The sequence below is a fragment of the Chelonoidis abingdonii genome, chromosome 9 (assembly GCF_003597395.2).
Source record: "Chelonoidis abingdonii isolate Lonesome George chromosome 9, CheloAbing_2.0, whole genome shotgun sequence".
Lineage (NCBI taxonomy): Eukaryota > Metazoa > Chordata > Testudines > Testudinidae > Chelonoidis > Chelonoidis abingdonii.
This window is the reverse complement of record NC_133777.1, coordinates 43303000-43327616: the sequence shown is the minus strand read 5'-3', so window position 1 is coordinate 43327616 and position 24617 is coordinate 43303000. Positions and strand designations below refer to the sequence as shown.

The following is a 24617-nucleotide window of genomic DNA, read 5'->3' as shown; positions in this document are numbered from 1 at the left end:
GCAAAATTCTGGACTGGGGGCAGGGAGGCATAGGAATTGCATGGCAGAGGGAAGATGGGCTTCTGGTTGAGATGCTGGGCTGGGATTCAGGAACTAGGTTCTGGGCCTGACTCTGCCATAGACTCCCTGTGTGACTGGGGCAAATCCCTCAGCCCCCCATCCATAAAACGGGGCTAGTGATGCTTTCTGTGTCTTATTTATATTGTAAATATAGGGGCAGCTACTGCCTCTTAATACACGTGTCTGTCCCAAGCCCAGCGCAATGGGGCACTGCAGGTGCTACTGGAATGCAAACAGAGTTACAGACACGAACAAGGGGGTAGGCGAACATGAACAGTGGCCACTAGATGGTACTGTTCCCTCCCCATTACCCCCAACAGAACCAACCCAACTGGTGTCTTAGGCCTGGTCTACACTACACGTTTATACCGATTTTAGCAGCGTTAAACCAATTTAACGCTGCACCCGTCCACACAACGAGGCCCTTTATATTGATATAAAGGGCTCTTTAAACTGGTTTCTATACTCCTCCCCGACGAGAGGAGTAGTGCTGAAATCGGTTTTACCATATCAGATTAGGGTTAGTGTGGCTGCAAATCTGTGGTATTGGTACTGGGCGGATTATTCCACAGTTGCACTGTGACCGCTCTGGACAGCATCTGACTCGGACTTGCCTGCCAGTAGACAGGAAAGCCCGCAACTTTTGAATATTCTTTCCTGTTCACGGGTGGCGATGCAGTCCCAAATCCAAAAAGAGCTCCAGCATGGACCGTACAGGAGATACTGGATCCAATCGCTGTATGTGGGGCCAAATCTTTTCTATCAGAGCTCCATTACAGAAGACGAAATGCCAAAGCATTTGAAACAAATCTCCAGACAGAGGCCACAGCAGGGACTCAGCATAGTGCTTCATGACAAGCGTAATGGAAAGCCAAAGAATCAAATGGACACTCAGGGAGGGAGGGAGGGGGTACTGAGGACTCCAGCTATCCCACAGTCCGCAGCAGTCTCCGAAAAGCATTTGCATTATTGGCTGAGCTCCAAATGCCTGTAGGGTCAAACACATTGTCCAAGATGGTTCAGGGTATAGCTCGTCAATTTACCCCCCCCTCTCCCCGTGAAAGAAGAGGGGGAAAAAATAGTTTCTTGACTCTTTTATATGTCACACTATGTCTACTGAATGCTGCTGGTAGACGCGATGCTGTGACACTGAACAGCCGCAACCTCTCCCCTCCCCTCCCCGGTGGCAGACAGTACAATATGACTGCTATCTGTCGTCATCATCAGCCCGTGAGTGCTCCTGGCTGGCCTCAGGTGAGGTCGGCCGGGGGCACCTGGGTAAAAATAGGAATGATTCCTGGTCCTTCCAAGTAGATAGTACAGAACGGCTGGTAACTGTCTTCATCATAGCAACTGGGGGCTGAGCTCCATCAGCCCCCTCCCTTTACTGTGAAAAGAAAAGATTCTGTACTGCCTGGACTATCATAGCAATGGGATGCTGGGCTCCTCTCCCCCGCACCGTTTAATATCCTGCCTGGACTATCATAGCAGCTGGAGGCTGCCTCTCCCTCATTTTATCTCACTAACAAGTCACTGTTTCTTATTCCTGCATTCTTTATTACACAAATGGGGGGGACACTGCAACGGTAGCCCAGGAAGGTTGGGGGAGCAGGGAAGCAGCAGGTGGGGTTGTTGCAGGGGCACCCCCTGGAATGGCATGCAGCTCATCATTTCTGCAGGATCTGACACGGAGCAGCTGTGCTCTCTAGTACACTGGTTCTCTAGCACACTTGCCCTATATTCTAGGCAGGACTGACTCTATATTTTTAGATACAACATAAAGGAGGGAATGACCCGGGGGATCATTCCCATTTTTGTCTTTGTGCCCCCAGCTGACCTCAACCAGGAGCACCCATGACAGTAGTAGACAGTACAGAACAACTGATAATGGTCATCTCATAGCCAATTTACAATGGCATGGCAGCCAGTACAGAACAACTGATAACCATCTCTGCTATCTTGCAAAGGCAAATGAATGCTGCTGTGTAGCTCTGCAGTACCGCCTCTGTCAGCGGCATCCAGTACACATACGGTGACAGTGACAAAAGGCAAAACGGGCTCCATGGTTGCCATGCTATGGCGTCTGCCAGACCAATCCAGGGAAAAAGGGCACGAAATGATTATCTGCCATTGCTTTCACGGAGGAAGGAATGAGTGACGACATTTACCCAGAATCACCCGTGACACTATTTTTGCATCATCGTGCATTGGGATCTCAACCCAGAATTCCAGTGGGCGGGGGAGACTGCGGGAACTATGGGATAGCTACGGGATAGCTACCCACAGTGCAACGCTCCGGAAATTGATGCTAGCCTCAGTACATGGAGGCACACCACCGAATTAATGTGCTTAGTGTGGCCGTGTGCAGTTGACTTTATACAATCTGTTTTACAAAATCGGTTTATGTAAAATTGGAATAATCCCGTGATGTAGACATACCCTAAGTGGGGCTCTTGCCCCTCTGTCCCTCCCCTCATCTGGTGTCTGGAGCACATCCAGCTCCAGAGGCTGTGACATCTTCCCCAGGCAGGTGATGAGTCCAGGCTGCCTGGATCCGGGGGCATCGAGTGCCTATATGTCAGCTCAGCTCCCCGTGTCTGTGCTGCAGCCCAGTGTGATGCAGCATGATGCGCTGGCTGTCGCAGACCCCAGCCTGGTGACTCATCTGCAGTGCTGGCTGCCGTGATGCCTGTGTGAACAGCTCTGTCCCTGTGTGGTGCTGGCGGTGCTGCACCAGGAGAGCACTGCATGGGTCAGGGCCATGGGTCCGTGACTGGTCCTTGCTCAGGGGTGTCCTGGAGGGGGTTAACGCCTGCTGGAGGCCCCATGAGCGTGGGACTGTCCTCTCTCACTCCTTCTCTTAGCCCTCTCTCACCTACCAGCCTTTCCCTCTAGCCAGCACCTGGGAACCTCACTGCAGCTGGCTCCTTCCCTGCCCCGTTCCCTCCTCCCAGACTGGCTCCATGGCTTCCTCCTGTCCCAGTGCTGCGCCCACCTGCCTCGTGGCCCTTCCATCTGGGCCCTCATGCACAGCGTGGGGAGCGGGAATCACTCCCCATGACCCCAGCCTGCCCCTGCTGAATTGAATGGAAAATGAGAACAGTGAATTTCCTGCCTGGTCTTGGACGGCTCTGAGCCTGCAGCAAGGGGTTCCTGCTCTGAGGAAACTCCTGAGGAGGCAACTCTCTGTTGGCTTAGTGTCTGAAATTCAGTTCTCTGTGCAGGGGATGTTGCTGTGGCCCACTCCACAGGCTCCCCCCAGCTCTGGTGAGATCGTGTCTGGGTCCTTAGCCAAGCACAGTGTCCCTGACACTGAAGGGTTAAAGGCCAGTGGGTGGTTCAGACCTCCTTGTCCTACAGAAGAGCTGATCAGGGACTGGAACGACTCTCTGGACCCCTGGAATGAGATCTTCTGGCAGGAGTGGGCGACCCTGTTAAATCCTCTGGGGGCTGCCTCCATCCGTGGCGTAGGCACAGTGGCATCGCTAGGCTGGAGCAGAACCAAGGTCTGTCTAGCCCAGTGTCTCATCTCTGCCAATGGCTAGCACCAGAGGCCTTAGGGAAATGTGTAGGAATCCTGCAGTGGCAGATGTGGGGTGATCTGCCCCCATGAAAGTCTCCTCTGGGCCCCTAAAAGAGAACATCTGAAGCCCTTGGTAGCATGACTCTAGATAGCCTCGATACCCCTCTCTGTGAGTCCCTCCCTGCACCTAGCTGAATGCTTGGCAGCCCTGTCCTGCCTGTGCCCTGTTGATGGGAGCTCGAAGCCTGCAGGTGCCCACAGATGGCAGGTCCGGTCACACTCTGGGCCTGATGTTTGGAGGTGCTGAGCACTGGCAGCCAGCATGGACTTATCTGGGGTCTGCCCTATGTCTCCGTGGGGCAGGGGATGGGAGGGGTTCCCCAGGGGCAGAGCGGTTGGTGGGGCTGGCTCACTCTGAGTGGTAGTTTGGGTGTGGCCAGCAGGAGGTGCAGCAATCCCAGGCGAGGAGCAAGGGCTCCTCTTCAGCTGCCTGCCAGCTGCTGCAGCATCAGATTTCAGCCCAGGGACAGGAGGGCGGGGGCTGTCAGGCGGAGGGGAGTTTGGAGTGGAGGGGAGCTGAGTCATAGAGCTGAGCCAGCTGACCTGCAAACGTGGCTGTGCTGTGCTGTGCTGAGCGTCTGGCTGGGGCGGTTGGGGCAGCGTGGTGTGGGCAGGAGGAGCCTCCCCAGCCTGCTGTGCCAGGGTCAGCCAAGCCCTCCGAGGAGCCCAGCAGCTGCTCCCCCATAGCCATGTGGGTGCCCCCCTCACAGGCAGCCAGTCCCAGCTCCTCGCTGCCTTCCCTCCTTGTGCCTTGAATTGCACCCGCCAGCTCAGGATCTGGGATCCAGGATCAGAGACAACAACCCTGGGGGATCCAGAGGGGTGCTGGTGAGAGAGGGGGCAGGAAGCCCACCCAGCTGTGCTGGAACCTCACTGGGGAGCTGGCCAGGGGGAGCTTGGCAGAGCCAGGTTAACCCTTTGAGGGCTGGCACACTGACTGCAGAAGAATCAGCGTCCCTGTCGCTGAGGGGCCATCACCTCTCTCTGCCTGTCGCCGACCCCTGCTCCCCTCTGCAGCTGCAATGAATTCGATGCAGAAGCTGCTGCAGCTGCCGGCCAGCGCGGTGAACCTGGTGAGGTTCCAGCAGGGGATGGCAGGTGAAGAGGCCAAGAGCCCGGTGCTGACGCCTGACGGAGGGCAGCAGGTCTGGTACAACGCTATGCAGGCTGACGAGCTCCGTCTGCTCACGTCGCCAGAGCAGGTGGCTGCCCCAGAGAACAGCAGCAGTGACAGCCAGACACAGCCACTACGGTAGGGCCACTGGTGTGGAGGGGGGCTCTTCACTCCCTTCTGACCAGCCTAGCTTGTGAGTTTGGGGGGCAAGGAAGGGATGGGAGGACACAGAACCATCCTCTCCTTAGAAATAAAATGCTAGTAACCTGGTCCTCTTAAGAGCTCAACTGAATGGTGGCAGGAGTGGGATGAGATGGGAGGAGCTTCTTCCCAGAGAGAGACTGCACCTGGGCTCCCCACTGTCAAACTAGGAGTGGGTTTCCTGCTCCCACAAATCCCTGATCTGCACTGAAAGGGAGGGAGAAGGGGAGTGGGTTCTTCACAACACTGCCCCCATCACTCACCCAATCAGAGTGATGTTAGGAGAGCTCTAGCCCCTTGGTCTTCCCTTCAAACCTCCACCCTGCCTAGCTCTTCCACTGTCCCCAGCTTGGCCCATGGGGGATCTGGCCCTACCAGACTGTAATAGGAGTTGCTGAGTGTATGTCTGGGACAGACTCTCTCTGGGACACAAGGGCCTGCATTCCAGTGAATGCCAAGCATGCTTCAGATGGCACTTGCTGGGTGATGGGGGTGTGGGGAGGAGTCACAAGGGGCTGCAGGGGGCCATATGGCTACCTATGAGGGGAGCTTGGGATGCTGGGGTGACAGGCAAGGGTACAGCTTTAATGACAGCCAGTAAAGCACCTCTGAGCCTTGAGGGCCGAGTGCCACACTGCTGTGTCCATGGAGCTGTCCAAAGAGCCCATTTCTTTGAGGGCGTGGGTGAAGCTGGCCCAGTGGAATCTGTTTTCTATGTCTGTCTTCATCCGGCCCTGACCTTGCGTCCTCAGGGCCCACTTGCCTCCCACCCCCCGCCTTGGGCAGCCCTGCAGGGCCACTCCATGCCAGTTGAGTGCCAAGCCTGCTGCACCTCGTCTGCCTGATGTTCCTGCAGTGGTGCCTCATCCTGTGAGTCCTTCGCTCACCCGGGCCTGGCCCTGGGGACAGGGGAAGGAGAGCACACCGAGGATACTATAGCAGCACCTCGATACAGAGTGCCTTGCTCCATGCTGGAGTTGTGAATCCCCTGCGCTGAGGGCTCCGTGCCATTGAGCTCCTGGCCCCAGAGGAGCCACGTAAGGGCTCTTGGCAGCACAAAATGGTGGTTTTGCTGTTTGTTGGGAGGGATTTAGCTCCAGCTTTCCTCAAATCTGCTCACTTGGGGACAGGACAAGTCCCTCTAAGTCCTGGAGCACAGAACAGGTGACTGGGAATAGGGCATTAGAAAGGAAAGCGTCCAGCTCACCCTCACATTCTGTGGCGTGGTCCCAGCTTCAGTCGAAGTTTGGGGTCTCATCAGATGACCCCACAGCATGGGAGGTTTGGATGGAGGATTTTGGTTTGGCCTGCTCTAGAGACGCTTGGATCTAAGTCTCTCTGTGCTCTGGGGGCTTGTCTCAGCCCCACCTGCAGATCTAATTGTTCCATTCCCGTCCTTAATACCTCTGTTCCTGCCCCTCTGGGAGCTGGGTGCTCCTCCCCTACCGAGCGCCATGGCAAGGGCTCCTGTGTTGCTTCATGGGCCTCCCCTGTCCATGCTGCGGTGCTGCATTTTGGACAAGCTAGTATCTGTCGTGTGTTTATAGTTAATGAGCCCCCACTCCATTTGGGAGGAGGTGCATCCTAGCTAGAAGGTGTGACTTCTCATCCTCTCCTTCCAGCTCCATCTCACCCTCCTCATACTTAGCTCTGACTCACCCCGGTCCTGCTCTGCAAGTCTTGAGGCTCGAACCTCAGAACACACTGGGGGAGTTCACTCCAGCTCGGAGGCATGTACTATTCCCTGGAAACTCTGGGGCTGCTTTTGGAAATGGCTTGGACTGTTTTGTCCCTATGTCACTTCTATGCATTTAGGGAGCCTCAGGTGTGCTAACAAAGGGTACGTCTACACTACGGGATTATTCCGATTTTACATAAACCGGTTTTGTAAAACAGATTGTATAAAGTCGAGTGCATGCGGCCACACTAAGCACATTAATTCGGCAGTGTGCATCCATGGTCCGAGGCTAGTGTCGATTTCTAGAGCATTGCACTGTGGGTAGCTATTCTGTAGCTATCCCATAGGTCCCGCAGTCTCCCTCGCCCCTTGGAATTCTGGGTTGAGATCCCAGTGGCTGATGGGGCAAAAATCATTGTCGCGGGTGGTTCTGGGTAAATGTCCGTCACTCATTATCCTTCCTCTGGGAAAACAACGGCAGACAGCGTTCGCGCCTGGTTCCCTGGATGCTCCCTTTCAGTACCGCCATAGCACGGCAAGCCATTGGACCCGGTCCAGTCTTTTTACTGTCCGTGAGGGTTACTGGGATGCCGCAACCAAGCGTTAGACGCACGCGCAACAAGCAGCAAATTTTGGTTTGGCTTATGCATGATAGCAGAGATGGTTGGTTCAATCCATTCTGAGTATGTCTGCTGCTACATAGGGCCCACTGCAGGGTGGTCCAGGGGTGCAAAGGAAAACTGGGAATGACCCTGGAGTCAATCTCTCCTGTAGGTTTCTAAAATAGAGTCAGTCCCGGCCTAAACAGGGGGCAGAGTGTACTAGAGAACCAGTGAATCAGAGAGCACCGGCTGCTCTGTGTCAGGTATCTGCAGAAATTGATGAGCGCATGCTATCACGCGGAGTGCCCCCAACAACCCCACTATTTACTTCCCTCCTCCCCAACCTCCTGGGCTATGCTGGCAAGTCTCCCCCATTTGTGGTCATGAGTTATAAAGAAGCAGGAATAAAAACAGTGACTGTAGTAGGAGATAAAAAGGGGGAGGCAGCTATGACAGTCCAGGAGAACATATTAAGCGGTGCGGGGAGAGGAAGCCCAGCATCCGCTGCATGACAGTCCCAGCAGGACATTAAGCAGTGCGAGGGAAGAGGAGCCCAGCATCCTGCGCCTAGGATAGTACCAGGCAGTTACAGAACTTCTTTACAACAGAAAGGGGGGGGGGGTGATGAGCTCAGCCCCCAGTTGTATGAATGAAAGCGTTACCAGCCTATCGTAACTATCTACTAGGAAGAACGCAAGGAATCATCCTATTTTTACCCAGGTGCCCCCCAGCCAGCCACCTGAGTGCCAGCCCGGAAGCACTCACAGGCTGTGACAAAAGGACAGCTAGCATCAATTGCCACCATCGCCCCAGTAAGGGGAAGAAAGCACGATACGCTCTTCACTGCCGCAGCATCGCATGCTACCAGCAGCACAGTTAGACCATAGGGTGACATGAAGATAGTCAAACAACTTCCCGTTTCTGTTCACTTGGGGGGAAGGAGTAAATGGTCGAGCTATACCCTCATGATACCACGCGGACCAATGGTTTGAACTCACAGGCAAGGAGATCACGCCAATAATGTAAAAATTTTCAGAGACGCTGTGGACTGGGATAGTGGAATCCTCAGTACCCCTCCCCTCTCTCCATGACACCCATTGATTCTGGCTTTCCGTTACCAGCTTCACTGCAGCACTGGGTAGCCTGGAGAATTTTGCCGCTGGCTATTCAGTCTATAATCAGAGCTCTGATAGAAACGATTTGTCTCGGCCCATACGCACAGACCAATCTCGCCAGGCGTCCAGCGGACTCGCTTTTGGATTTTGGGAGCGCACGCCACCTCGTGCTGAAGAGAGCTCACGCTGGGCAAACAGGAAATGAAATTCAAAGTTTGCGGGGCGTTAACTGTAACCATAGAGCCGCGATGCAATGCGGCCAGGAGCGTCAAGGTGCCTGTGGCGATCCGCCCAGAGGCCAATACCGTTGATTTGCGGCCACACTAACCCTAATCCGATATGGTAATACCGATCTTAGCGCTACTCCTCTTGTTAGGGAGGAGTACAGAAACTGATTTAAAGAGCCCTTTATATCGATATAAAGGGCCTCGTAGTGTGGACGGGTACAGCATTAAATCGGTTTAACGCTGCTAAAATCGGCTTAAATGCCTAGTGTAGACCAGGCCAAAGGGGCTGATCTCTAATAGGAAAGCCACAGAGAACTGAATTGAGTGTTATACACTATCTATAGGGTTTTGTTTGAAAGCACCCTATAGAATGGAATATATAATTCTATCCCTGCTGCAGAAGTCTATGGAAAGGACACTATCAAAGGCTGTGAACAGATTCTCAGCTGGTGTTAATTATTGGCTCCAGTGGAGCTCCACTGATTTAGCCCAGCTAACGGCTGGCTGGTTTTTGTCTCTACTAAATCCCTGATTGCGGATGTGTGCATGGAGCTTCCAGTGACTCACAGGGAGCTCCCTGTGTGATGAACTCAGACCCCGGAGTCCCCCCCTGCCACGCATTTGGGAGTTCCTGCCCTCGGGGGTCACATTGTGACTGAGAGTTTTGCCCCAGGTGGAATTGAAAAAGAGACACAGGTGCTGGGTCAGTTCCTATCGATCGCCAGGCCAGGGACAGCCCAGGAAGCTGCAGGGTGGGCAGCCCGTATGCTAACCCATCCTTGTGTGTCTCTGTCCAGCTGGGTGTGGGAGGGCTCTGTCTTTAATTGGCAAGTCTCAGCAGAGGCCTTACTGTCCATTATGGAGAGCTCCTGCCCACTGTGCTCAGACCCCCAATATCGGGGAGGTAGGGTGACAGGCCTGGGAGCATCCAGCTGTGGGCAGAAGGGGGATGTTCAGAAGGGATTTCATGTTGCAGATGCTGGAGCCCAGCTGATGTCCAGCAAACTCAGCCCATAAGGACTCAATCTCCTGGCCCCAGAGGCTGCTGGAAGAAAGGCACCTTGCCACCCCACCCCACCCCGTCCGTCCGTGTGTAACCCCAGCTGCCCAGGGCCTGTAAATGGAATAAGCATAAGAGAAGCCTAGCACTGAGGTTGCCATGGTGTTGTCAGTGAATTCCTGACAGGGGATGAATATTTCACAGGTGGCTGTGGATTAGGTTCCCTGGCTGAGGCAGGCAGCTCTGCAGCCTCCTGTGCCCTGCTCCTGTGAGCAGAGTCTGCAAGGGGGCTAGATCTCCCTGCCCACCTCTTCCTGGGCCCCTCAGCCCCTGTGGCTTCTGCTAAGCTGCCCCCTGCCCAGCTGTACCAGGTTCTGCAGCATGATGGCGGGGGCAGGGTATGAGATGTGTGCCCCACTGTCGGATGCAGAGCCGGGGCTGAGGGGAAATGGGACTGGGGGCCCCTGGCTACTGGAGCTCAGGGAGAAGGGACAGGTTTGGGGAGGGGGGCTGGCCTTGTGCTTGGGACAGGCCTGGGGAGTTCTGACCCATTTATGCCCCTTATTCACCATGTAGCCTTGGACAGCACCCCTCCCCCCCATGCCTTAGCACACCAAGGTGGGGAACAGGCACCTCACCATGGGCAGCAAGACACTGCTGAGCTCCAGTAAGTGGCCTGTGCATCCCCCTGCCCCCCACAACCAAATGATCAACCAAGGCCTCGCCACCCCTCCCCCACCACAGCTGGGCCCTGTACAGAGCCAGAGGTTAAAACCAGGAGCCTCTCTGGTTTCCTGGGATCTCCGGTTTCATTGCAGACTGAATTCATTAACAGAGCTGCGGGGCTGGCTTCCCCCTTCTCCCATTCCTCTCCCTGTGGGGTTGGCTCCTGGCCAGCCTGCTCCCCTCACCAGGACCCAGCTCTTTGGGAGCTGAGGAGGTGGGAGGCACTGAAATTCAGTCACCTCATTGATTCCATGTGAGACTTGGCACTTGGGCCCTGAGTTCAGTGCTGAACTTCAGGATTCAAAACTGGACCCCCCGAGCAAAGTTCCTGGGGGACAAGGGATGCCAATCAAATCGAGACCCAGGGAATGGCTGTGCAGAGACACTGTAAAATGAAGCAAACATGGTCCATGCAGGAATTAGTTGCTCAGACATCCCTGGGAGTTTGTGCAATGCTTTATTTGAATAATTTAATCACACAACACCAGCCTGATGTTTATTTCTGACAAGTGGGTAGCGGGGTGTGGGAGACGACTTGCTGCTATTTCCCTGGTGTGGCTGCTGTGCTGAATTATCTGAGTGCCTCACTGATCTCTGCAGACTAGGGTAAAGGGCTCAAATGTGTCATAAGCCCCACTCTGCTAATAGCAAAAGAAGATTCTCCTCTAGCTCTGGCACTGGGCTTTGAAATCTACAGAAGGTAGGAGCCTAAATACCTTTGAGGATCTGGGCTTAGGAGCCTGTGTGTTTGGAACAGGGGGCTCTAGGCTGTGTGACCAGGGCCATGATGAAAGTCCCATAGGATTGGAGCCCATCTGTGGTTGTATGTCAGGTGAGTCCTTGTTGCACCTGACCCATAGCACCTGTTGCTCTGTGCCTAGAGCATAATAGGGTTATAAAGAATAGCCAGCGTGGATTTGTCAAGAATAAATCATGCTAAAACAATCTAATTTCCTTCTTTAACAGGGTTATGGGCCTAGTGGATGGGGGAAGCAGTAGATGCGATATCTTGATATCAGCAAGGTCTTTGATACAGTCCCACATGACATTCTCATAAACAAATTAGGGAAAAGTGGTCTAGGTGAAGTTACTGTCAGGTGGGTTCAGAACTGGTTGAAAGACCTTATTCAACGACTGGTTATCGATGGTTCACTGTCAAACTTGGGGGGTGTATCAGGTCTGTACTAGTCAATATTTTCATTAATGACTTGGATCATAAAGTGGGGAGTGTGCTTCTAAAACTTGCAGATGACACCAAGCTGGGAGGGGTTGCAAGCACTTTGGTGAGCGGGATTAGAATTCAAAATGGCCTTGATAAATTGGAGGATTGGTCTGAAATCAACAAGATGAAATTCAATAAAGGCAAGTGTAGAGTACTACACATAGGAAAGAAAAATCAAATGCACAACCATAAAACGAGAAATAACCGACTGGGCAGCAGCACTGCTGGAAAGGATCCAGGGGTTAGAGTGGATCACAAATTGAATATGAGTCAACAATGTGATGCAGTGGTGGAAAAGGCTACTCGTATTCTGTGGTGTACTGACAGGGATGTTGTATGTAAGACACAAGAGATAATTGTCCTGCTCTACTCAGCGCTGGTGAAGCCTCAGCTGGAGTATTTTGTCCAATTCTGGGCTCTACATTTTAAGAAAGTTTTGGACTAATTGGAGAGAGTCCAGAGGAGAGCAATCAAAATGATGATAAGTTTGGAAAACCTGACCTATGAGGAAAGGTTAAAAAAACTGGGTGTGTTTAGTCTTGAGAAAAAGACTGAGGGGGACCTGATACCAGTCTTCCAATATGTAAAGGTCTGTTATAAGGAGAATGATGATCAGTTGTTCTCCATGTCCACTGAATGTAGGCCAAGAAGTAATGGACATGATCTGCAGCAGAGGAGATTTATCTCAGATATTAGGAAAAGCTTTCTAACTTTAAGAATCGTTAAATACCAGAACAGGCTTCCAAGGAAGGTGTGGAATCCCCGTCATTGAAGGTTTTTAAGAACAGGTTGGGCATACACCTATCAGGGATGATCTAGGTTTACCTGGTTCGGCCACAGAGCAGGGGCTGGACTTCATGCCCTCTCGAGGTTCCTTCCAGCCCCACACTTCTATGATTGTATGTTCTGAGCGATGGGAGCCTGTTGTATCCTGATGGGAGCAAGTGGTTGTTACCACTGACCTGGATTCTTTAGCCAAATTAACTTGCAAACTATAACCTGCTCTGTCGGCCTGTTGCTTTTCTGACTCTGCCCCTCTGCTCCCCTGATTGTTCCCAGACATGGATTGCAGCTACTCACTGCTGCTCTATTCACAGATTATAAGGTCAGAAGAAACCATTGTGATCATCTTATCTGACTCCCTGTACAACACAGGCCATAAGGCGTCCCTGTATTACTCCCTGCTTCAAGTACTGTAGCTGTGCTTGAACTAGAGCAGATCTTTTTTAGAAAGACATCCAGTCTTGATTTAAAAATTACCAGTGATGGAGTATCCACCATGGCCCTTGGTAAATTGTTCCAACAGTTAATTACCTCTCACTGTTAAACATTCACACCCTAAGCTGGGGGCAGAGGTAGATACGCTGGAGGGTAGGGATAGGGTCCAGAATGACCTAGACAAATTGGAGGATTGAGCCAAAAGAAGTCTGATGAGGTTCAACAAAGACAAGTGCAGAGTCCTGCACTTAGGGAGGAAGAATCCCATGCACTGCTACAGGCTGGGGACCGACTGGCTAAACAGTAGTTCTGCAGAAAAGGACCTGAGGATTACAATGGATGAGAAACTGGATATGAGTCAGCAGTGTGCCTTCATTGCCAAGAAGGCCAACGGCATATTGGGCTGTATTAGTAGGAGCATTGCCAGCAGATCAAGGGAAGTGATTATTCCCCTCTATTCGGCACTGGTGAGGCCACACCTGGAGTATTATGTCCAGTTTTGGTTCCCCCACTACAGAAGGGATGTGGACAAATTGGGAGAGTCCAGTGGAGGGCAGTGAAAATCATTAGGGGGCTGGGGCACATGACTTATGAGGAGATGCTAAGGGAACTGGGGTTATTTAGTCTTCAGAAAAGAAGAGCAAGGGGGGATTTGATAGCAGCCTTCAACTACCTGGAGAGGAATTCCAAAGAGGATGGAACTCGGCTGAACTCAGTGGTAGCAGATGACAGAACAAGGAGCAGTGATCTCAAGTTGCAGTGGGGGAGGTCTAGGTTGGGTATTAGGAAACACTGTTTCACTAGGAGGGTGGTGAAGCACTGAAATGGGCTACCTAGGGAGGTGGTGGAATCTCCATCCTTAGAGGTTTTTAAGGCCTGACTTGACAAAGCCCTGGCTGGGATGATTTAGTTGGGAATTGGTCCTGCTTTGAGCAGGGGGTTGGACTAGATGACCTCCTCAAGTCTCTTTCAACCCTATTATTCTATAATTCTAATTCCCATCTGAATTTGTCTAGTTTCAACTTCCAGCCATTGGATCATGTTATATCTCTGTTTGGTAGATCAAAGAGCCTGTTGTCAAATATTTGTTCCACGTGTAGGGCAAAGGAAGAGAAATGCTGCTTGAGAACTTACTGGAGTGTGATTTTTTTTAAAATACCTATTTGCTTTGTCTATTTTGACATGTGACACTGACAATTTGTTTTAACAGTTATAAAGCTTGAACTTTCTGAATCTTGACCTCCACTGTCACTAAATAATTGTCTGACCCTTCTCGCCCTCTATAATTTTCCACAAACCTGAATAATTAAATAGATAAAAAATGAAAAATATGCTTAAAAATGAACATCTATTTTATCCGTTGAAATTATAAAAATACAAATTGAATTGCACTGCTTTCAGACTGTGACCAACTCGGCCCTTCCCCTTCTCTTGCACAGCTCCTTGCATCTCTCCCTGTGAGGCCTGGTCCATTAGTGCCTGTCTCCTGCAGAGGAGAGGAGCATGTGTAATTCCATCTCTCTTACAGTGGCATGCCCTGGTTTGAATCAGGTCCATTGTGAGCAGTCCCTGCTGCTGGGAAGTGGCTCTGTGGGGCACCTCTGTGTCTATTTCCCCTCCTCACTGTGCTGGGGCAGCATCCTTGCTGTGGCCCTGGCAGTGGGGTTCCTGTTCTAGAACGGAGGAGGAGAGCTTTGGGTGCTGGCCTCCTTAAACCAGGTCCCAGGACTAACCCCCATCAGGGCTCAGGGGCAGCTGGAAGGACAGATCAAGTCCCAGAGCTGGAGGAAAAGGGGTCATGGAAACTGCTTACAGCTGTGAGCCTAAGTATAGGAGAGGCAGGGGGATGGGAGACATTCTCTCTCCTTCTCTCCCCCCAGTAATCCCACCACAAACTCAGCATCCACAGCACATATAGCAGCTGCCATGTTCTGGGCTGTGACATCCAGCGATCGGTATGTGGCATGGCCCTGCCCAGGATGAGCCAGGCTCTGTGGCCCACTGCTCTGAATTGTCTCCCTCTCTTTGCACAGCCAGACCTCACAAGCTGGTGCTGAGAGATAAAGTGACTGCTGTGTGCTGTACATGCTGCCTGTGCCTGGCCCCATGCCACAGGTGGGTGGGGTGTCAGCTGCAGGAAAGGTTTCCCTGGGCAGAGTTTATGGCTGCAGAGCTGAGGGAGTCTGAACCCAGCCATGCTTTCGGGATACAGCATGCAATCGGAATGGGGGTCGGCACTGACAGACTTCCATGGATCCAAGAGCAGGGCTGGCCCAGCTCCTTACCCTGGACAAGTGACTCCCCCTGGAGGATCTGGCCTGATCCTTCACCCCACCCGTGCTAAGGTTCGAAAGATCTCCTGACCTCACTGCCTGTTCATTTCCTGGCTTCCCCAGGGCAGAGAGTGGAACCCCAGCTCCCCCTAGGGCTATAGCAGAACCCAGCAGGCTAGGCACTCTCTCTTCAACCACAGAGTGTGCAGAGCAGCCTGCTGCAGCCAGCGTCAGGGGAAGGGAGTGAATTGGCCTGGCTAATGCATGTTGTTAGGGGTGGGGAGCTGACTCACCCCAGGCCTGAGTGCTCTGGGGGCCGAAGGGTGCTCATCCTACCAGCTGGCAAATGCAGTATTCCCACTTCAGCTGTCCAAAAGCCAGGAGTTTGAGTGCCAGAGATTTTAAAACCAGTGCATTGGAGGGGTGGGTCTTCACACTCTGGGTTCTGAGTCTTTCAGTTGCGCTCAGGTCACGTCCAGCTTTTCTGCACATCCAGGAGGGCTAGTGTCATAAACAGATAGTTAAGGGTTAATGCCTCTTTTACCTGTAAAGGTTAAGAAGCTCAGTAAACCTGGCTGACACCTGACCAGAGGACCAATAAGGGGACAAGATACTTTCAAATCTTGGTGGGGGGAAGTCTTTTGTTTGTGCTCTTTGTTTTGGGGGGGTTCGCTCTTGGGACTAAGAGGGACCAGACGTCAATCCAGGCTCTCCAAATCTTTCTGAATCAGTCTCTCATGTTTCAAACGTGTAAGTAACAGCCAGGCAAGGCGTGTTAGTCTTATTTTTGTTTTCTCAGCTTGTAATTGTTCCTTTTTGCTGAGAGGATTTTACCTCTGTTGCTGTAACTTTGAACCTAAGGCTAGAGGGTGTTCCTCTGGGCTATATGAATCTGATTACCCTGTAAAGTATTTTCCATCCTGATTTTACAGAGAGGATTTTTACCTTTCTTTCTTTAATTAAAAGCTTTCTTTTTAAGAACCTGGTTGATTTTTCCTTGTTATAAGATCCAACCAAGGGGATTGGATCTGGGACTCACCAGGGATTGGTGGGGGAAAGGAGGGGGATGGTTAAATTCTCCTTGTTTTAAGATCCAAGGGTTGGATGTGTTCACCAGGAACTTGGTGAAGCCCTCAAGGCTACCCAGGGAGGGGAAGGTTTTGGGGGACAGGAAGTGTTCCAGACACTGAAATTTCTGGATGGTGGCAGTGTTACCAGATCTAAGCTAGTAATTAAGCTTAGAAGTGTCCATGCAGGTCCCCACATCTGTACCCTAAAGTTCAGAGTGGGGGAGGAACCTTGACATGGTGGCAGCGGTGGTTGAGGATTTTTTAGAACCAAAAGCCAGTAGGATTTTTTTCTCTCCTTTCTAGCTGCTTAGAAAGCAGCCTGAGGGCAGAGTGTTAAGTTTTTTTAACAGGGTCTTTGTTAAGAGAGAGGCTTCAAAGTCTGTGAGAGCAAGCAGCCAGCAAAAGGAATTTACAAGCTGAATTGTTTTTCTTTCTTTCTACCTCTCGGGTATAGCTAGTTAGAGAAGTCTCTGTTAACCAAGCAGCCCTGAGCTGAGTGCATCCCAGTTTCAGTGAACTGCAGAGGGGTGTGGCCAGCACAAGAAAGCAGGAAAATGAGTACCAGTGGAGCAGCTAACAAACTAGAACTGGCTAGGCTGGAAGCAACAGAGAAAGACAACGAAACATAAGAGAGGATGGAACTAAAACAATTAGAATAATAATGCAGAAATAGTCCCAGGACCGAGAAGCTGCCCACAAAGAGCTATGGAGATGGAGAGAGAAAAAGAGATGGAGAGAAAGAAAAGAGAGAGCTAGGAGAAAAAGAGAAAAGCCAAAGAGGCTGACCACCGCGGAAGGGCTATGGAGATCCAGAGGGAGGCCCACCAGCAGGCCCTGGAATTAGCAAGGGCTAAGCAGGATGTACCAGCCAACCCTAACAAACCTTCTCCAGGTACTGTTTCCCATCCCAGAAATTCCCCACCTACAAGGCAGGTGATGATACTGAGGCCTTCTTAAAAATTTTGAAAGGGCCTGCCTTGGGTACAGCATCTCTCCACAGACCAGTACATGATAGAGCTGAGGCCACAGCTCAGTGGACCCTTTAGCAGAGGTGGCGGCTGAAAATGCCTAAGGAACACATGAACGATTATAACTTTTTCAAACCAAGGCCAGAATCAGAATGGGGCTAACACCTGAGCATGCCCATCGGCGGTTCAGAGCCCTAAGGTGGAAACCAGATGTGTCATTTACCCGACACGCCTACCACATTGGAAAGAATTGGATGCCTGGATATCAGGAGCAAGTTGCTAAAATCTCTGGAAGAGCTGTCCTTTCCTAATGCAAATGGAGCAGTTCTTAAGAGAGGTGTTCCTGAGGAAATAGAAAGGTACATCCTAAGATCGGGGAAGCCAAAACTGTAACTGAGGCGGGGGAGATTGGAGCCAGATGGGTGGAAGTGGCAGAAAAGAAAAAAACTACTAGCAGGGGAGCGAATATCAGAGGGGCAAACCGAAACAAACCCTATCACTGGAGGGCAACCCAAGACCCACCTACAACCAAGGAAAGCCCCAGACACACCCTATTGGTCCACCTCACCAGTCTCCAGCAACCCACCTCACACCCAGTGACCCGTCAGCTGGGCGATGTTTTAAATGTAATGAACTGGGACATATAAAGGCCAACTGCCCCAAGAACCCCAACCGATTACAGTTCATTACACCACAATCACACCAAAGATCCCCAGGCACAGATGCCTCTCAAATACCCTCGGAGCGAAGGGAAAACATGAGAGTGGGCGGAAAGAAGGTTATCGCATAGAGAGACACGGCGGCACAAGGGTCAGCTATCCACCAATCCTTAGCGGACCCCAAATTCATCAACCCAGAAGCCCAAGTGACAATTCACCCATTCATGTCAAAATCTGTAAATTTGCCTACAGCTGAGTTGCCAGTCCAGTACAAGGGCTGGTCAGGAATGTGGACTTCTGCAGTCTATGACAATTATCCTATCCCCATGCTACTGGGGGAAGACTTGGCCAACCATGTGAAGCTGGCGAAGAGGGTGGGAATGGTCACACACAGCCAGGCCAAGCAAGCTTCCACACCCATCCCTGTTCCTGAGCCGTCCACAAGGGCCCCGTCTGTGTTACCAGAGACCCAGACAGAGGTGGTGGAACCCGATCCCCTGCCAACGACTGCAACAGCCGTAGTGCATCCAGTCCCAGAACCGGAACTGGAAAAGCAACCAGCACCAGAACCGTTGCCAGCACTGACTCCAACGCTTACAAACCCATCTGCAACTCCAATGCCAGAAGGCACCAGTGGGCCTGAACTGGCAGAACCAGCAGACAACCCTGCCCAAGAGGCTCAGCCAGAGCCTGAAATATCGCATAGTGCACCAGCAGAAAGCGGTTCACTATCAATGAAAACAACCCCATCACCCACATCACTTCCAGAGGGACCAAGCCCAAGTCCACAGTCTAAGGAGGAACTGATGTCTCCAGCCTCAAGGGAACAGTTCCAGGCTGAGCAGAAAGCAGACGACAGCCTTCAGAAAGCTTGGGCGGCAGCACGGAGCACCCAACCGCCTCTCAACTCTTCTAACCGATCCCGGTTTATTGTAGAACAAGGACTTTTATACAAGGAGACTCTTTCTGGTGGACACCAGGAAGACTGGCGTGCTCAAAGACAGTTGGTAGTTCCAACTAAGTACCTGGTAAAGCTCTTGAGCTTAACTCATGATCATCCCAGTGGCCATTCTGGGGTGAATAGAACCAAAGACCGTTTAGGGAAGTCCTTCCACAAGGAGGGAATGGGCAAGGACATTGCTAATTATGTCTGGTCTTGTGAGGTGTGCCAACGAGTGGGAAAGCCCAAGGACCAGGTCAAAGCCCCTCTCCAGCCACTTCCCATAATTGAGGTCCCATTTCAGCGAGTAGCTGTGGATATTCTGGGTCCTTTCCCAAAAAAGACCCACAGAGGAAAGCAGTACATACTGACTTTCATGGACTTTGCTACTCGATGGCCGGATATTACAGGCGATTTGTACCACACTACAGCCAAATCACTGCCCCACTAACAGACCTAACCAGAAAGACACAGCCAAATACAGTTAAGTGAACTGATGAGTGTCAGAAGGCCTTTAACCAGCTTAAGGCAATACTCATGTCTGACCCTGTGCTAAGGGCCCCAGACTTTGACAAACCATTCCTAGTAACCACAGATGCGTCTGAGCGTGGTGTAGGAGCAGTTTTAATGCAGGAAGGACTGGATCAAGAATTCCATCCTATCGTGTTTCTCAGCAAGAAACTGGTCTGAGAGGGAAAGCCACTGTCTCAATCAATGAAAAGATGCTACACCATTGTGTATTGTGACAGACCCAGGCCAGTGGGGTGCAGGAGTCTGATAGAGGGCAAATATATCCCGTCACTGGGTGAGTAGTTTTCTGTTCCCTGAGTGACCAGAGCAGGGCTGTACTAGATTAATCAGGAACCTGCTAGAACCACATAAGGCAGACAGGCTGATTAGAACACCTGCACCCAATCAAGGCAGGCTAATCAGGGCACCTGGGTTTAAAGGAGCTTCTCTCCAGTCAGATCAGGGAGGAGCCAGAGGAGAGGAAATGTGTGTGAGGAGCTGCCGGAGCAAGAGGTGCAAGGAGCCTGAGAAGTGAAGAGGTTTCTTGGTATTCCGTGCTGCTGGAGGACTAGGAGTAGGGAAAGTGTTATCAGACATGTCAGGAGGAAGAATCCCTGTGGTAGAGGATAAAGACAGGTGTTGGAGAGGCCTTGGGGAAGTCACGCCCAGGCGGATGTGTAGCTGTCACACAGCTGTTACAAGAGGCACTATAGACAGCTGCAGACAACTTGCCATAGGGCCCTGGCTGCGGAACCAGGTAGCAGGGCGGGCTACCGGATTCCCCCCAAACCTCCCAAGCTCCTGATCAGACACAGGAGGAGTTGATAAGACCAGACTGTGGGGGAGATCACCGAGTTGCGCAAATCTGCCAATATGGCGCAGGACCTACCAATGGATAAGGCTGAGGAGGAACTGTTGTCACAGTTATAGGCCCTCTGGAAAAGCTATCCATTTACAATTTGGGACAGTGTTTCCAGCTACAAATGCGTTGACCATCTCGTGAGTCTTAAAGTGGCTTCATATCCTGCCAAGTGGAAACAACAAAATCTTCTTCGATGAGTTAGCTCTCCAAGATTTGATTTCGGAAATTCACACCTATCAGGAGGCTTCCGATATACAATAGTAGCTTGATGCCACTCTCAGTGTAAAGTTGACTCCCAGAATCAACTGTTAAAAATTGTCCTTGAAATAGCGTGAGTAAATCTACTGTAGTTTTACTTTGGGTTGTAATAGTAGTATATGTAAAGGGTTGATCACAAAGTGTAGCGTTTTTCTCACACTTCTAGATCTTTTATTCTAAAGTTCTAGGGAGAATCCCCACCAGTGTGGTTCACATGAGATTTGGGGTGCGTGTCATAAAACAGACGGCCCCTAGCTTTGCGGGTACATGATTCTTTTACCTGTATTAAAAGTTTAAGAAGCTCAGCGTAAAACCTGGCTGACACCTGACCAGAGGACCAAGTTAAGGGGCACGAAGATACTTTCAGATGTCTGGTGATTAGGGAAGTCTTTGTTGTTGTGGTCTTTTGGGGGGGTTCGCTCTTGCGGACTAAAGAGGGACCAGACGTCAATCCAGGCTCTCAAATCTTTCTGAATCAGTCTCTCATAGCTGTTCAAACGTAATGTAAGTAACAGCCAGGCAAGGCGTGATGTAGACTTATTTGCTTTGTTTTCTCAACTTTGTAAATGTTCTCTTTTTTCTTGAGAGGGATTTTACCTCTCGGTTGCTGTAACTGGGTTGAACCTAAGGCTGTAGAGTGGATTCCTCTGGGCTATTATGAATCTGATTACCCTTGTAAGTATTTTCCATCCTGATTTACAGAGATGATGTTTTAGATTTTTATTTTTTTTTTTTTTTTTTTTGTTTTTTTTTTTTTTTTTTTTTTTTTTTCTTTTCTTTAATTAAAACTTTCTTTTTAAGTAAACCTGGTGATTTTTCCCTTGTTTAAGATCCAACGGGGATTGGATCCGGACTCGACAGGGATTGGTAGAGGAGAAAGCGGGAGGGATAAATTCTCCTTGTGTTAAGATCCAAGGGTTTGGATCGGTGGTTTCACCAGGAACCTTGGTGGTTAAAAGCCTCTCAGGCTGCCAGGGAGGGGAAAGGGGGGACAGGAAGTGTTCCAGACACTGAAATTTCTGGATGGTGGCAGTGTTACCAGATCTAGGCTAGTAATTAAGCTTAGAAGTGTCCATGCAGGTCCCCACATCTGTACCCTAAAGCTCAGAGTGGGGGCAGAACCTTGATAGCTAGGAACGAAACCCTTTCCCTGAACGAAAGCCAAGGTTGTCCCGTACTCACAGGAATCGGGCACTAGGGCTTTGACTCAAATACCAAATAGTCTGAGACTCGCAATCAAACTGTGAGAGCTGACAGCCAGCGAATGGCTCTTTGGCACCTAGGATCAGGGGAACCAGCCAGCAGGCATCCCCAGCATCTTCCCCTGCTGAGCCTTCGCTGTCTGGCAGTGGATCACATCCCCAGCTATCACTGGGGGGCCCGGACCTTGTGTCAGATATGGGGTGTTTCAGATGTCCACCAGCTGCTGCTGGGATGTACCAGAAATGAGCCACCCAGAACCTAGAGGTTTCATCAAAGCATCTGGCTCTGGGGGGCCTGCCAAACCCCCTCCCTGGACAGGAACACTTTCCAGTTTACCTGTTGTTAGACCTCCTTGCTATGCTATTCCACTGTCACTCAGTCAGTTGATGGGCCAGAGACCCACAAAGCTTTGGAAGGTGGCAGCATGTCAGATCTTTGGCATGTATAGTCCATGCTGTGGGCCAGGGGGCAGAGGGTATGGCCTGTCAGTCTACAAGCAGGGCATGGTCTGGTTTCTGTGGCTGTGCGCGTAAGAACATAAAAATGGTCATACTGGGATGGACAATGGTCCATCCAGCCCAGTATCCTGTCTTCTGACAGCGGCCAGGTACTCCAGAGAGAATGAGCAGAACAGAGCAATCATCAAGTGATCCATCCCTTGTCGTCCAGTCCCAGCAACTGGCAGTCAGAGATTTCGTCTAATATCCGTTGATGGATGTATCCCCCCATGAATTTATCTAATTCTTTTTTGAACCTGGTTGTAGTTTTAGCCTTCACAACATACCCTAGCAATGACCTCCACAGGCTGATTGTGAGTTGTATGAAGAAATACTTCCTTCTGTTTGTTTTAAACCTGCTGCCTATTAATTTCATCTCTGTGTCCCCTGGTTCTTGTGTTATGTGAAGGGGAAAATAACCTTTCCTTATTCACTTTCTCCAACCATTCATGATTTTTGTAGACCTCTATTGTATCCCCTCTTAGTCATCTCTTTTCTAAACTGAACAGTTCCAGTCTTTCTAATATCTCCTCGTATGGGAGCTGATCCAGACACCTAGTCATTTCTGTTGCCCTTTTCTGAACCTTTTCCAATTCCAATATATCCTTTATGAGATGGGGCCACCAGAACTGCACACAGTATTCAAGGTGGGGGCATAGCATGGATTTATGTAGTGGCATTGTGATATTTTCTGTTTTATCATCTATCCCTTTCCTAACGGTTTCTAACACTCTGTTCACTTTTTTGACTGCCACTGCACATTGAGCAGATGTTTTCAGAGAACTATCCACAATGACTCCGAGATCCTTCTTGAGTGGTAACAGCGAATTTAGACCCCATCATTTTGTACATCTATGTGGGATTACGTTTTCCAATGTGCATTGCTTTGCATTTATCAACATTGAATTTCATCTGATATTTTGTTGCCCGGTCACCCAGTTTTGTGCGATCCCTTTGTAACTCTTCACAGTCAGCTTTGGGCTTAACTATCTTGAGTAATTTTGTAGCATCTCCAGACTTTGCCACCTCACTGTTTGCCCCATTTTCCAGATCATTTATGAATATGCTGAGCAGCACTGGTCCCAGTACAAATCCCTGGGGGACATCACTATTTACCTCTCTCCTTTCTGAAAACTGACCATTTATTCCTAGCCTCTGTTTCCTGTCTTTTAACTAGTTACTGGTCCATGAGAGGACCTTCCCTCTTATCCCATGACAGCTTATTTTGCTTAAGAGCCTCAAAAGCTTTCTGAAAGTCCAAGGACACTATATCCCCTGGATCCCCCTTGTCCACATATTTGTTGACCCCCTCCAAAAAGCTCTAAGAGATTGGTGAGACAGAATTTCCCTTTACAAAAACTGTGTTGGCTCTTCACCATCAAATTTTGTTAGTCTATATGTGAGAATTATCAGACACATACATGCACCCAGGATTGGGGCACTAGGGAAGGCTACACCTCTGGTGATGGGGATTTCTCAGGGGGTCATTAACAGACTGACTTTGCACAGTGATCACAGTCCCACTTGGAATCCTGTGGGGCAGCATCACACGCATCTGCAAAAAGAGACCGCTTTCTCCTGGCAGTGTGCTAGAACCCAGGAGTCCTGGCTTCTATTGCCGGCTCTGGCCTTGGGTGTGTCACTGCCCTCTCTAGCCCGTTCCCCTGTCTGTGAAAGGTGGGTGATGTAATCCCCACCCTGGGGACTCGGGAGAGTAAAAATAAATTGTCAAGCGCTACAAGCTCCTCCATTGGAAGGGGTCAGGCACAGGGGTATCTGCTTCAGCTGCAGCATTGGGGGGAGGGGTTCCTGCTTCTCCAGGGTCCCCCAGAGAGCATGTGGCCTGAACTCCCTTGTAGGGCAGCGATTCGGCCTTAGTAGCACACGGCCATGGCTGTGGTTACTGGATCTCTGCTCAGTGGTGCCTGTGGGGGGAGCCTTTGAGCGGTCAGCCTCATCAGCTGGTCCCCTCACCATGGACTAGGCTGGGAGTGGGGTGGTGGCTGTGTTCATGCTCACTTGTGGGCTGGTGTATGTGGCGTACGCTCTGTCTGTGCATGGCTGACAGCTGCCAACACTTGTTGCATCTGTGTCCGCTCGGCTGCTGACAAAGGTCCCTGTGACTTGCAGACATGATGACCTGAAGGAGATGCTGGACAGTAACAAGGACTCACTGAAGCTGGAGGCCATGAAAAGGATCGTGGCTGTGAGTGTCTCCTGCAGGGCGGGGTGGGGGTGAGACATGGCCTGAGTGCCAGGAGCTCCTGAATCCCAGCCCCAGCAGTGATAGCGTCACTGTGCGACCTGAGCCAGTTGCTGCCCCACTTTGCCTCAGTTTCCCCTCTATGGAGTTTCCCTCCCACTGTCATTTGTTCCCAAAGCTCATGTTTCAGGGCTTCACACAGCCACCTGCAGAGGTCAGAAAGGGTCTCTCCCCAACACATTGTATTCTGTGTTTCGGAGGTTTTTTTGGTCTCCTTCCTCTGAAACTTGAGGGATGGCCAAGCTGCAGAGGGGACACTACGTGGGGTGGGCCAGGCTCTGAGGTGGCACAAGCACTGTCTCTCTCAGCTACTTGGCTCTTCTCATATGCTCAGGGTCTCACTGATCACCATATGGGGGGATCAGGAA

At 51.0% G+C, this 24617-nt stretch overlaps 1 protein-coding gene across 3 annotated transcripts in view; it reads left to right on the top strand.

The window, feature by feature from the left end:
* Positions 1 to 24617, top strand: part of AP3B2 (adaptor related protein complex 3 subunit beta 2) — a 70333-nt gene that overhangs the window by 9876 nt on the left and 35840 nt on the right. For 2 of the 3 annotated variants that reach the window (XM_075069460.1, XM_075069461.1), the window contains exon 2: positions 24117 to 24192. In XM_075069460.1, coding sequence (XP_074925561.1) covers positions 24117 to 24192 — 76 coding nt within the window. Of the gene's footprint in view, positions 1 to 4119; positions 4896 to 24116; positions 24193 to 24617 lie in introns of those variants that run through there. The other variant, XM_075069458.1, reaches the window with a different exon arrangement.